The sequence below is a fragment of the Macrotis lagotis genome, chromosome 3, assembly GCF_037893015.1.
Source record: "Macrotis lagotis isolate mMagLag1 chromosome 3, bilby.v1.9.chrom.fasta, whole genome shotgun sequence".
In the NCBI taxonomy this organism is placed as follows: domain Eukaryota; kingdom Metazoa; phylum Chordata; class Mammalia; order Peramelemorphia; family Peramelidae; genus Macrotis; species Macrotis lagotis.
Genome location: NC_133660.1, coordinates 272,024,674 through 272,036,959, shown reverse-complemented (window position 1 = coordinate 272,036,959; position 12,286 = coordinate 272,024,674). Strand labels below are relative to the sequence as shown.

Below are 12,286 nucleotides of genomic sequence, written 5' to 3'. Positions count from 1 at the left end.
CTTTTGCATTCTGGTTTCAACATCATGTAATTCAAACTGTTCTATCCAAAGTTGATCCACTTGATCCTCAGGCTTCCTGACCTCTCTCCAGCAGTGGCAGACTCATGAACCACCTGCTTTTTCCTGGGTTCTCTCACCCTGCTCTCTCATGGTTCTGACCAATCCTTTTCAGTCTCTTTTGCTGGATTTTCTTCTTGTTATGAACACTAACGGTGGGTGCCCCCCAAGGCCTGTCCTAGGCTTCTCTCTATTCTTTCTCACTTGGTGATCTTTTCTGCTCCCATGGGTTCAATGATCACTTCTCTGCAGATGAGTTCCAGATCTAGTTATCCAGGGCTCGTCTCCCTTCTTAGTCCCAGTCCTGCAGTACCAATGTAGTTGTTGGACATTTCACACGAAATGTCCTGTGAGCATTTCACATCCAACATCTCCATAACAGAACTCATTATCTTGTCCCCCTCATCCCAACTTCCCTATTACACCATTCTTCCAGGCATCCAGGCTCTCAACTGGTGTTGTCATGACCTCATTCTTGCTCACCCCACAGATCAATCAGTTTCCAGATCCTTCCATTTCAATAAGTGAACATCTCTCTCTCACACACATAAAACTACTAGACTTCTTCAACAGGCATCTCCCCACTCGAGCCTAGCCTCCATCTATCTGCCAGAAATACCTACCTTAGAGCAGAGGTCTGACCATGTCACCCTCTGGGAAGTAAACTCCAATGATTCCCAATCCCTCTTGGATCAGATAAAAAATCTCATGTGAAATTTAAAATCCTTACTAGCTTTCCATTCTTTTGATGTTCTACTCCCCTCTGTGTGGTGGATGAGGCAACCAGACTGGCCTTCTGGCTGTTCCTCACACACAACTCTCTATCCCACACCTCCAGACCTCTGTGTGGCTGGCTCCTAACACTTAACTAGCTTTCCTTCATGAGCCCAATTCTTAACTCTGGCTTCCTATAAGCCCCAGCTCAAGCATCCTCCTCCAGGTGGTTTTTTTGTTCCCTGAGTCATTAGTTCCATCTCCTTTTTCATCCAACTCTTAATGTATCTTGTAGATTCTGGTTTCTCTATAGTTTCCCTCAGAAAACTGTAAACTCTTGAGGGCAGAAACTCTTTTGGGCTTTTTCTTTCTATTTCCAGAATATAGCACAGGATGTGGAACATGATAAGTTAATTAATGCTTGCTGATTGTCTTTGGACATTGGAGATGTTCTCCAATGGAGAGATGTTCTATAGTGTAGAGCAATTCAGTTCTGACCTTGTTATTGCTGGCTATTCCTAAATGATTTTCTGTCCCTGCCCTGATATTAGGGGAACTGCTTTGAGTGTTTCACACACTGACCTTGAGTTGAAAAGCCTTTATCAAATTGGGCCAGCTGACCAAATGATTACTGATGGAAGAGAATATTACCCAAAACAGTAGTGACCAACTCAACTAGAAATAGGGACCATTAATCTTCACATAAAGATCCACCTAGTAAGTTAGTTTTAAAATATGGCATTAGCTATATTTAATTGATTTTATATATTTTGATAAATATTTTCCAATTAATATTTTAATCTGGTTTGGCCCTTACTTGGTAGTGTTGTTGACCACATGTTTGAAACTACTGGGTTTTTTTTTTAGAGTCCAGATAATAGATTCAGATGGTTCTATGAGGCAGAAAAAAAGCCTGCAGGAAAATCTCATTAAAATCAACTCTTAATTATATCAAGGACATCTAAAGCCCTGGCTCTGCCTCCTTCTTTGTTATGATTCTTTTCCCTTCTGAACAAGAGAAATGACTTTTCCCAGGCAGAAAATAAAACTTACAAAGATGGCACCTGAGGCAGAATTAGTCTCTATTTCGCTGTCAGACACAGTGCCACGAAGTCCTGCCAAGTGGACACTGCCATCACCACCTGGTCCATCACCTGCATTGCTGCTTAGGTCACTGTCTGCTCCCAGTGTCTCTCCAGAACTGTTACTCACCTGGTGGGGGGGAAACAAGTAGTAAGGGATGCTGCCCAAGCTAAGAAATCCTCTAACAAAGAACTAAGAATTTCTAAGTCGCTGGAATTCTAGGTAGTCACCCAGTGGTGTCAAGGGATCCCAAGGAGTATTCTGTGATTTATCAAATTGTGAATGTAGGCATCTCAAGGTCTGGTCTCAAAACAGACAGACCTTTCCAAGCACAGGTAGGACCAGAGTAGGAATCCTGTTGAACTGAAACTAGGATGAGTCTAATGGAAAGCAGCCTTCCTCCATTCCCTACGCCCAAGACGCCAGCGCGGTGTTCCCCTACCACAGTGCTAACTTCAGAATCCTGGCTTGTGCTTCGGATCATAACTGCTGGGCCTACAGTGATGGTAGATTCCAGGTCACTTCTCTGAAATTAGAGAGTGAAAGACAAGGCTCAGCAAGTTACTTGTTCTACCTGCAGTCTCCCATGCCCTCCCTCCCAAGACAAATCACAGAAAAGGGCTGAGATAGCAACCTGGATGCAGCCCTAACAAGATCATCACAAACCTGAGAACCGGACATCAGGCTCACACCACTGTCTGCACTCATCTGGGACTTTTTCTCATCTGTCTCCCCAAGGTCAAAGACAGGTTTAATCCCTTCAGGCCCTGGGGAAAGGGGAGGATATTTGGTTACCCAGGACGAATGAACCACAGAAACAGGGACAGGATGGTGAAGGGACTGAGATAACAGAACAGATTGGTTTCCAAACTGTTCAGCAAGTCCCCATCACCTTTCCATGGACTACTTTCCTCAGCGTGCCACTAGATTTACAGGCTCCCCGGATTCCTTAAAAATCAACTGAGAAGCATTCAACCTGGCTCCAAAGGGTTCTACGACCCTCTTCTGGCCCTAGGTCAACCCTCAGTATACCCAGCCCCACACACAAACAGACCCACCGCACACCACCACACTCACAGCTTCAACTCCACTGGTGCCAGAGGCAAACCGAGAGGTCACACAGTGGCTCCCAAAGGAATGTCTGAAGGGGCTTGAGAAGGTAATGCCCAATGAGAAAAAAAATAACAGCTGTTTCACTGGGCATTGATCAGCCTTCTCCAAGTCTCCAGATCTAAGACAAAGGCCTCCCATACTTCCTCTTCCCTCCCTCTCCCAACAATGGGATGGCAGAAGGACAGAATGACAGAAAGCAAGAAAGCACCCCTAGGCAAGGCACCAGGGAGGGAGGTGCAGCTACAGACTCAACACAGGAGGGGCAGCACCCATCTCTGCCAACTGTGCCCAGAGGCCTTCTTGTAGGTGAGGGAGATGGTGACCAACAAGGGACTCTGAGACAAGCAAGCATTCTCCCCTCCCTCTCTGATGGCACAGAGAACCAGGTTCCCAGGTTACTCAATAGGAACTCTAGCTATGGGGGGGGAAGAAGAGGTCTCCAGGCCTCATACCTGTAATCCACATACCACCTACCTGTTCACACTTATTCCAAATATCCCCTATAGCCAATTTGGATAGGGTTGACACAGTAAAGACTGCTCCAGCTGGGCCTGGGAAGTTGGCAGGTATGGGGGACTTTGGGGCAAGGAGGGGGCGTTTGTTCCTTACTCTGTTTGTCCAAAGCTTTTTGTTTTTTCACTTCCTGGTGCTTGTTCCACAACTCTACCCCAGATGCAATGCAAGCAGGAGAGAAAGACAGAGAGAGTCAGAGGCTGATCAGACAGGCGAAATGGAAACCCACCCCACCCCAGGAGAGCCAGGCCAGGGTAGAACAATCCAATCAAGAGGCCCAACACCTCTCCACACACTAAAGATGAACAGAGAGCACCAGATTCCTGGTTCAGCCCCTCAGGGTAGTCAGGTCCTTGTCTTGGCTAGAAAGGACATGAAATTGCCTTTATAGGGCAAGGCAATTTTTGAAGACTCCGCTGAAGGAAACTGCCACTTTAGGCAACAAACAGGCAATGAAAGGATTTCGAGAGCTTGAATACAGGCATGGTTAACTCACTGATGGCTTAGGGATGGATGGAGACCTGTTTATTTAGCTGGTGACCAATTCCCCCTGCCCCCCCCACTGCCAGCACAAGAGTGCTGCCCACTCAAAGTCTGCACTCTCCCTACCAGAGCTAGTCCTCACTCTTCCCTAGCCAGTTGGACTAACAGCTTAGTCTTAGCCACATGCTGAACCTTCCAGATGGTGTGGAAGTCTGAGAGAAATTAGCTTCCCCCTCCCTTCAGGCAAATGCCAGAAAGAACCTAAGAGAATTACAGAATGGCAGCTTTGTAGAGCTGGAGAAGGAGGTTTTCATCTCACGATTCAGGAGGTCCTCCCCTCTGGAAACATCAGCTGAGAAGGGCCTCGCACTGAGCTGGCAGGGCTTAGCTCCCACTGGGCAGGGCCATGCATTGGTTGCGCCTGAATTTTAACCACAACCACTTTCTAGTGATAAAAATAGCACTAAGGGTTAGGACAGAGTTGACAGCATGAAGTGTTTTGTTCAGGGATCGAAGGCCTAAGTGGCTCAAGGTCAGGTGTTTGTGGGGAGGAAACAAAGAGCTCTCCACTCTAATTGCTAATGGTTTTCACGGAGACTGGAGAAATAGCAGAAATATTTATGGAAGAACTGGCTCAGACAGCTCCACTTCTGGGATAGAGATCCCAAAGAGGAAGAGGAAGAGGAGGGCGCTGGACAAACCCTGTGGGAGTCAGCTAGAAGGGGATAAGTAGGATGGGGAACAAAACAGGCTACTGAGGCCCAGACAAACCTTTTGGCTTTGGACTCATCTACTAATTCCTTCATCGTTTTCTAGGACCCATGTGGCCTCTTTACTGTACAGAAAAGAAACTTCCAATGCCAGTGGCTCAAGGAAGTCAGAAGTAGAGTGAAGAATCCAATCTGGAGCTTCTTTAGCCACCCCTCCTCATGCCCCAAGAAGGACTCTGCCCATGTTTAGATAGAGTCAAGGTGCAGTAAGGGACAGAAGGTAGTAGGAGGGTGTGTTAGGAAGGGAAAAGGAGCCATCACTAGGTGAGCCATCCTTCTGAGAAGCAATGTATGGGAAAGACAAGGACAGGATTCTGAATGGAGTGTGGGCACAGAGGACGACTGGCAAACTTGTGCCTGTCCATTGCAGTGAGCACGGCAATACCCACCAATAGAAGCGACAAAATTCTCTTCCTTTAGGCTTCTAGTGTCCAGCTCCTTGGGGCCCTTTCCTGTAGCACTGGGTGCCCGTGGTCCCAACTGGGGAACCCTCAGCTGTGCCATGGCCTTTGGGTCTCCCCGCCCAGTCAGGCCCTGATCCTTGCCAACCGGTGTGTTCACACTATCAGTGGGACTTCTCTTCCGTTTATCTGGCTCTGAGAAAAAGAGCAAGGAAGCAGTCAGAGAATGAATCAAGATCTGGAGACTGGGAAGACTAGAGGCCACCAGGAGGAGGCAGACTCATGAGCACAGGAAACAGGGTCAAACAGCTTCTCACAACTGTGAAAGCCACAGAGGCAACATGCTAGAGTGGCTAGGGAGTGGCCTTCAGTCAGGAAGACCTGGGGTCAATTCCTGCTTCCAATCACCCTGGCTGAGTGGCCTTCCTCAAGTCATTCAACTTCCCAAGTGCCCTAGGCAACTGAGATTGTAAGACTTTCAGGTGCAGAGAAGATGCCAACCTACAGTGCTCTGGCACATTCAAGGGTTCTCTCAGCCCCTATGCTGGAGGAGCCCACAATCCAAGAAAGAGAGCATGTGGAGATAACATGGTACAAACAAGTTGCAGATGGGCCAAATGGTCCCTCAGGACTATGAATTGACAAGGGACCAAGGGTAAATCTGCTCGAAGAGGAGATGAGTCAGGGATGGCAAACAGTACAAGAGCCATAGGCCTTACCCTTGCTGTAGTAGTGGGTCTGAGCAATCTCCAGAAGACCAAAGGTACTGGCCATGCCACCCAGGCCAGCATTGGCATAGGACTGCTCCAGGCTCAGCACCATGCACTTGAGAAGGTCAAGCATCCCCTTGTAGACCTTGCGGCTTATCTCCTGAGACAACAAGGCCAGGGGCTAGAACCCACCAAGCCCCCTTGGGCTTTAGTTCCCACCAGCTCCACCCCACCACCATGGCTGCCCCAGACAGTTCACTGACCACATCGGGGATGGTCTCCTGGGGAGCGCCATCCTCAGGAGGTGCCAGGCGGTTCAGCTTGCTCAACACAAAGCCTCGGAGTTGCTCGCTCTCCAGCAGCCGCCTCACCTTCTTCACGCTGAGCCAGCCCACTCCTTGGCCATCCAACACACTGTGTACAACTTCTTTCAGGAACTGCTGGTTCTCACTGTGGGACCATAAGTTATTTGAGAGGTGCAGTCTCTGGTTCCCAGCCCCAAGTCTGCCCTGTGGCCACAGCCTGAGTCAGCCCTGTGGTCTACTCAACCATCAACATAATTCACCAATCGAACAGAAGTGAGGAGTCTGAGCAAAAAGCTGGACCCACCCCTATCAGGGGGACCAAGAATTCTGAGTCTCCTCTTTCCCCCTCATTCATCTTCCTTCCTTTTCTTTCCCCTTTCCCCTCCCTCTCTCGGGGGATACCTTCCAAACTCTGCTCTCCTAACTTGTCTGCCTGGCCATTCATCACCTGGAATTGCTGGCTCTTCCCTGAGGTGATGGAGACTCTCTTTTCACTGTGGGGCTATGTTTGATGACCGATGACTTCTGATCCACCAAGGCTCGCCGGCTTCCTACAGTCAAGAAGGCAGAAGCAAGGCAGGTCACTCTCCCAGATCAGACATTGTTGCCACACAGCCCTGAGCAGCCACACTCCACACCCATTCCTAACAAGGGCTGGGTGGCAGTGGCCCCAAGGCATCACACATAGGCAGAAACCAGCCAAGGGAACTCGGAGGAGGTGGGAATGGAGACAAGGCCACTCCACATGCATGTCCCCAGCACCAGCAGCACGCTGTGGGCAAGCAGGTGGCGTCATGGGGAAGAGGGTGAGGCAGATGGCTCATTTGATGCAGCTTGCCCCACGAGTAGGGGGTCTCTAGGCAGGCACAGAAGATGCTAGGAAAAGAAGGTCATGCACAGCTTGCAGGCAAAACCCACCTTCACCGCTCCCGGGGCCGGCTTCAGTAACAATCTCCATTAGAGTATTTAGCCCAAATACTGGGACATAAAAACACAATTAGTAGGTGCACCACAATACTCCAACCCCTAAACCCCTCAATGGAGCCATAGCCATAGATTTGCCAAGCATCGAGCCCCCCGGGGCTGGGCTCTCGAGCCCTGCTGCCTGGAGCTGTCACATTGGGCAGCCCCCCCTGCAGGGACCCAGGCTCAAAGCCAGCACTGAAAGGGAGAACAGCACAGGGAGCCTGGCAGCTCCGGACATCCTAGAGCCACATGCTGGAGAGAAGAGAGATTGCCAACCGGCCTGAAATACCCTGCCCGCCCCCTCCCAAATGCTCCTCATTCTGAACAGATCCCCTAGCAGGACAGGAGGGGTGGGGAAGAAGCAAAGCGGATGAGAGGTGGAGCATGGTCATGCAGCCAAAGAATCATTAATCGCTGTTTCCTTCAAATGTGTGAAATGGCAGGCCAGGAACATGAATAACTTCTCCTCCCCAGCTATGCCCAGCCACGGACAAACCCATTTCCCCTTTATTTTCTCCCCTGAAATGAAATATGGTAGGCCTTTTGGTGATAAAAGTTCAGTTCAGGGACATGTGAAATCTCTTCTCAGTCAAAACACTGACCATATTGCCTCCATAGACCTACTTGGGCTTCGTTAGCCACCAATACTATTTACTAAACATCTGAATTTCAAGCAAAAACTTCGTACAAGCCCTGAGATCGCAAGAAGTCCAACCAAGAGGTTTCTGGACCTTAGTAGCAGCTCTGGGCTGTCTTCAACCACCCTGCCAAGCAGGCTCCTGAAACTCTGAAAGTGAGGCGTGGCAAACAGCTGGCCAATCTCTCAATCAGATAATAATAATAGCATTTACATGGGTACTATGAGATTTGCAAAGCACTTTACCAGGCAGGCTATCTCATTTGATCCTCCTTGAGGAAAATGCTATCATTATTATTATTATTATTATTATTATCATCATTTGACAGATAAGTAAACTGAGGCTGAGAGAGAGTAATGGTCATACCATTAGTAAGTGTTTGAGGCAGGATTACATTCTGGTCTTCCAACACCCTGCTCTACCTCACCAGTGGTGCTTACAATGTAATGGGCCCTATGCTGAGGACACGAGGCTATAAAGAAAAGAAGTCTTATATTCCCACAATGCAACATCCACCTAACAACCACAACATGCTTTGGCCCATGGTGAGCAGAGAAAGATAAAGAATTTGCATGTAAGGACAATGGCAGACCAAAAGGCCCGGGAGACAAAGGATTCTATCCAGCACTTAGACCCCCTTAGCATCATCCTTAATTCATAAGACACATGAATTACAATTACCTTTAAGACTAGGAAAAGGGGTTGTCTTCTCTCTGGCCCCTTTGGTGGGTAGGGCAAGGTTTGAGAGGCTGAAGCTGGTACTGTGGTTCCGGTACAAGCTACCTACAATGAACCAGAGATCATGGCATTACATTTTATTTATTTGTTTGTTTGTTTGTTTGTTTGTTTGTTTGAGGTTTTTGCAAGGCAAATGGGGTTAAGTGGCTTGCCCAAGGCCACACAGCTAGGTAATTATTAAGTGTCTGAGGCTGGATTTGAACCTAGGTACTCCTGATTCCAAGGCCGGTGCTTTATCCACTACGCCACCTAGCTGCCCCTACTACGCCACCTAGCCGCCCCAACATTACATTTTTAAAGTTCATCATGTATTAAACTACTCTCTTCCCCACCCCAGGATTGCCATCTTTTGAATCACTCCCACTTCTTTCCTTTTTCAAACAAACACCAGCCTTCAAAGTCCAGTTAGTCTTACTCATTACTGTCTATTATTTCATTTCATAGCAAACTCTCCATTTGGGATTTTCTTGGCAGAAACATTGGAGTGGTTTGCCATTTCCTTCTCTAGTTCATTTTACAGATGAGGAAACTGAGGCAAAAACAGGGTGAAGTGACTTGCCCAAGGTCACACCGTAAGGCCAGATGAATCTTCCTGACTCCAGTTCTCTCCACTATATCACCTCTTGTCTGTCCCAGTGTTTGTTAAACTATCCTAAACGTGGTCAAGCCTAGAGGTAGGCAAAATGGAATTTGGGCCACACTTTTCTACTGCTATTTACAAAAACAAACAGATGTTGTCTTCAGCTTTCCCTACACATAGCAGTGAAATCTCCCATCACTGGGATAGAAGGAAGGCAACTGGGACAGCTATGGTTCTAGATGAAGGGCTGTCCTAGTGTTTGATGGACCTCACAGTACCACTCGTTGCTTCTGTTTCCTTCTAGATCTACTGTCATCCATCAAGCTACACCACTTCCCATATGTAGAACTATGTCTTCTTCATATACCAAGCACAGACTCATACAGCTTCTTAAGCCATTAAAGACTTCTTCACTAGGCAAAGACAGGGTTGAATGTTTGATAAGTGGCCAAAGAATATGAACAAACAATTATCCAAATAAAAACTGCCCATTTCTATTGCACCTGCTCCATATCACTAATAAGAGAAATGAAGATCAAAATAACTCTAAGTTTTCATTTTACATCCAGAAAATTGGTAAAAATGATAATGAGTGGAAAGAGTCAATGTCGGAGAGACTGCAAGAAAGGAGGCACACTAAGACACTGGTGGTGAAGCTGTGAATGACTCCAATCATTCTGGAAAGTAATTTGGAATTATGCTTCTAAAGTAACTAAAATATCTTCAACCTTGATTCAGAGATCCTGCTGCTAGGAATCTATCCCAAGAAGGTCATAAACAGAAATAAAGCTCCTATGCACTTTTTGTAACTATGAAGGACTAGAAACAAAGTAAATGCCATCAACTAGGCAGAATTTTAATGCACCCTAAACCTAACCTTCAATGACAGTGATGAAGAATGTCACAGGGAAAATTACACAGAACCAGAAAAGCGATATACACAAAGAACTGAGCATAGTGTAATTCTAATAACCAGCTTGATTCAGAGAAGAGCTGAGAAGATGCCCCTCTTTCCCTTCACTACAGAAGTGGGGACTAAGCACACAGAATATTGCATATCCCATCACACAAGGTAGATGGCTTCTTTAGTTCTGCTGAACTGCTTTAATCCTGTTCTTTTTAAACCTTTGTTATAAAGGACTAACTTGCTGGGGAAAGAATGAGGAGGGAGAGGGAAGAGGAATCTATTTGGAAATGGAGGATGAAAAAATAAGACATAAGATGAAATTTTCAAAACAAAAACACCTGGGTTTAAATCTTCATCCAACTTGGCTGAGGCACCATAACCTAGCAAAAGTCCCTGATGAATATGGCTCTGGAGATGTCTCCTTTAAGGAGCTATCTTGGGTAAACACACAGCTCTCTTGTTTCCAGTGAACTCCAAAGGTAGGAATGAACAAATAAGTTGCCTGTATGGCAAACACAACAAGCACAGTCTTCTCACCTTCTATTGGCTCCACATACCTCCCTCAACTCCTAGAACAGTGTGAGTCTGGTAATGATCTATGACAAAAATCTCCATGTAGCCCAAGACTGTCCCCCAAACTCCACAGAAAAGATTCTCATGACTTTTGCCTCAATTATGGCCTAACCATGGATGCAGGGAATAGGACAGAGGGGGAATTCAATTGAGTTCAGTCAACATTCATTAAGACATGAACATGTATGCATGGAGATCATGGCACTTACTGGCAAAAGACATGATGCCCCCAAAGCCCTCGTTGCTGTTATTAGAGATGGTGGAGTTGGGAGAACTTGCCCGAGAGTCTGACTCTGCATCTGAATCACTTGCCAGCTTCAGGCTATTGGGCCGTAGCAGCTTTTGAGCCCTTGGAAATGCATAGTAGAACTTGTCAGCTCCAGACCAAGGTGCCTCACCTTTGGAGAAGTATAGACCCCAGCTACGTTGCTACCACCAGGCCCCCTCCCACAGACCCCCGACCCTGTCTGACTGATCAGCTTTTCTGGTTATCCTCCCTCCCTGGCTGACTCTGATAAGAAGTCCCTCTGGTAAGCTCTTTGGGCATACCCAAAAGAACAACCCAAACTGTTACCTGCTGCCATTGAGGTTTTGGTTAAATCGTGGGGTATAACTCTCCTCCTGTTCATCTTCATCTTCATCTTCCTCAGTGGGAAATCCATACTGAGGTTCAAAGTATGGATTGTCATAGTCACGCCGGCGCCCCAATCCCTCTGGTGGGCCTCCACTCTCTGCTTCACGCTTATCCAGGCTTAATTTGCCAAAAGTCGGGGGCAAAGTGCGGAGGGGGTTGGAGAAACCTGTGGTTGTCTTGTCATCTGCCTCTGTAAAATCAGCAGACTCCTGCAGGCCATGACAAGCTCTGGTCAGTAGAGTCTGACTAAGTCTTCTTACATTCCCACCTCACCAGAGATCAAACCAGGCCCATCCAGAGTCCTAATATCAGGGATTTGATAGGAAATATTTATTGGGGGGAAAAGGCTCTATGACATTCTCATTCTACCTACATTTCTTCCCCAAAGATCTATGGAAATGGGGCTTCAGACACAGACTTACAAGCAGCCTGCTGACATCTACCTGGAAGAAAAAACGCTTCTGGTAGGAACTAGCTTTAAGCTGTAGTCAACACTTAGATGGGGAAAAGAGGGATGAGTAATATCTCTCCCCCCACCCAGTCCAATCTAGCGCTAAGGAAGGAAGTAGGGAATGTCATTTTTCCACAAGAAGGGGCCCAAATCCTAGATAAGAATTCCAAAGCCCTACGCACAGGGTTGGCTCCATGGATGATGGTACTGGGACTGCTGCTGGCTGTGGTACTGGAGCTGGATCGAGGTTGGGGATTGTCCTGAGAATTCTCACTGTCTGGACCAGGCTCATCCAAATCTCCCTGGTTTCCCTGCATCTCATCAAATGCCACCTCACTGGCATCACCCAGGGCAGCGTGAGTGAGTGGATCCACATCTACAAAGATTCCAGGGTGAGAAGACAGGGATCCTCCCATCTCATGCCCCACACTCTGCCCAGGGCTGGCCCACTTTCCCGAAAGACACTTACTGGGCGTATCCCCGTTGATATCACATTTCATCATTTCACTCACAAAGTCACCAAGAGATGAATAGGAAGAGCTTGAGTCATCATAATCCACACTGTCACTGCCACTGTCAAATTAAAAGTGATAAGCTCAAGAAAAATCGTTAATGGGGGAGGTAGGGAGGAAGAGAAAAGACACCCTAAA

The 12,286-nt window shown here is 47.3% G+C and overlaps 1 protein-coding gene across 21 annotated transcripts in view; it reads right to left on the bottom strand.

The window, feature by feature from the left end:
- Positions 1–12,286, bottom strand: part of MADD (MAP kinase activating death domain) — a 45,030-nt gene that overhangs the window by 17,180 nt on the left and 15,564 nt on the right. For 2 of the 21 annotated variants that reach the window (XM_074230601.1, XM_074230608.1), the window contains exons 10-23: positions 12,106–12,209; positions 11,819–12,012; positions 11,608–11,628; positions 11,126–11,394; positions 10,761–10,900; positions 8,435–8,536; positions 7,068–7,127; positions 6,598–6,700; positions 6,108–6,294; positions 5,854–6,004; positions 5,123–5,329; positions 2,521–2,621; positions 2,297–2,380; positions 1,825–1,983 (exon numbers count right to left, since the gene is read on the bottom strand). In XM_074230601.1, the coding sequence (XP_074086702.1) occupies positions 1,825–1,983; positions 2,297–2,380; positions 2,521–2,621; positions 5,123–5,329; positions 5,854–6,004; positions 6,108–6,294; positions 6,598–6,700; positions 7,068–7,127; positions 8,435–8,536; positions 10,761–10,900; positions 11,126–11,394; positions 11,608–11,628; positions 11,819–12,012; positions 12,106–12,209 (1,882 nt within the window). Of the gene's footprint in view, positions 1–1,824; positions 1,984–2,296; positions 2,381–2,520; positions 2,622–3,576; positions 3,631–5,122; positions 5,330–5,853; positions 6,005–6,107; positions 6,295–6,597; positions 6,701–7,067; positions 7,128–8,434; positions 8,537–10,760; positions 10,901–11,125; positions 11,395–11,607; positions 11,629–11,818; positions 12,013–12,105; positions 12,210–12,286 lie in introns of all 21 variants that reach the window. The other 19 variants (XM_074230602.1, XM_074230610.1, XM_074230607.1 and 16 more) reach the window with 12 other exon arrangements.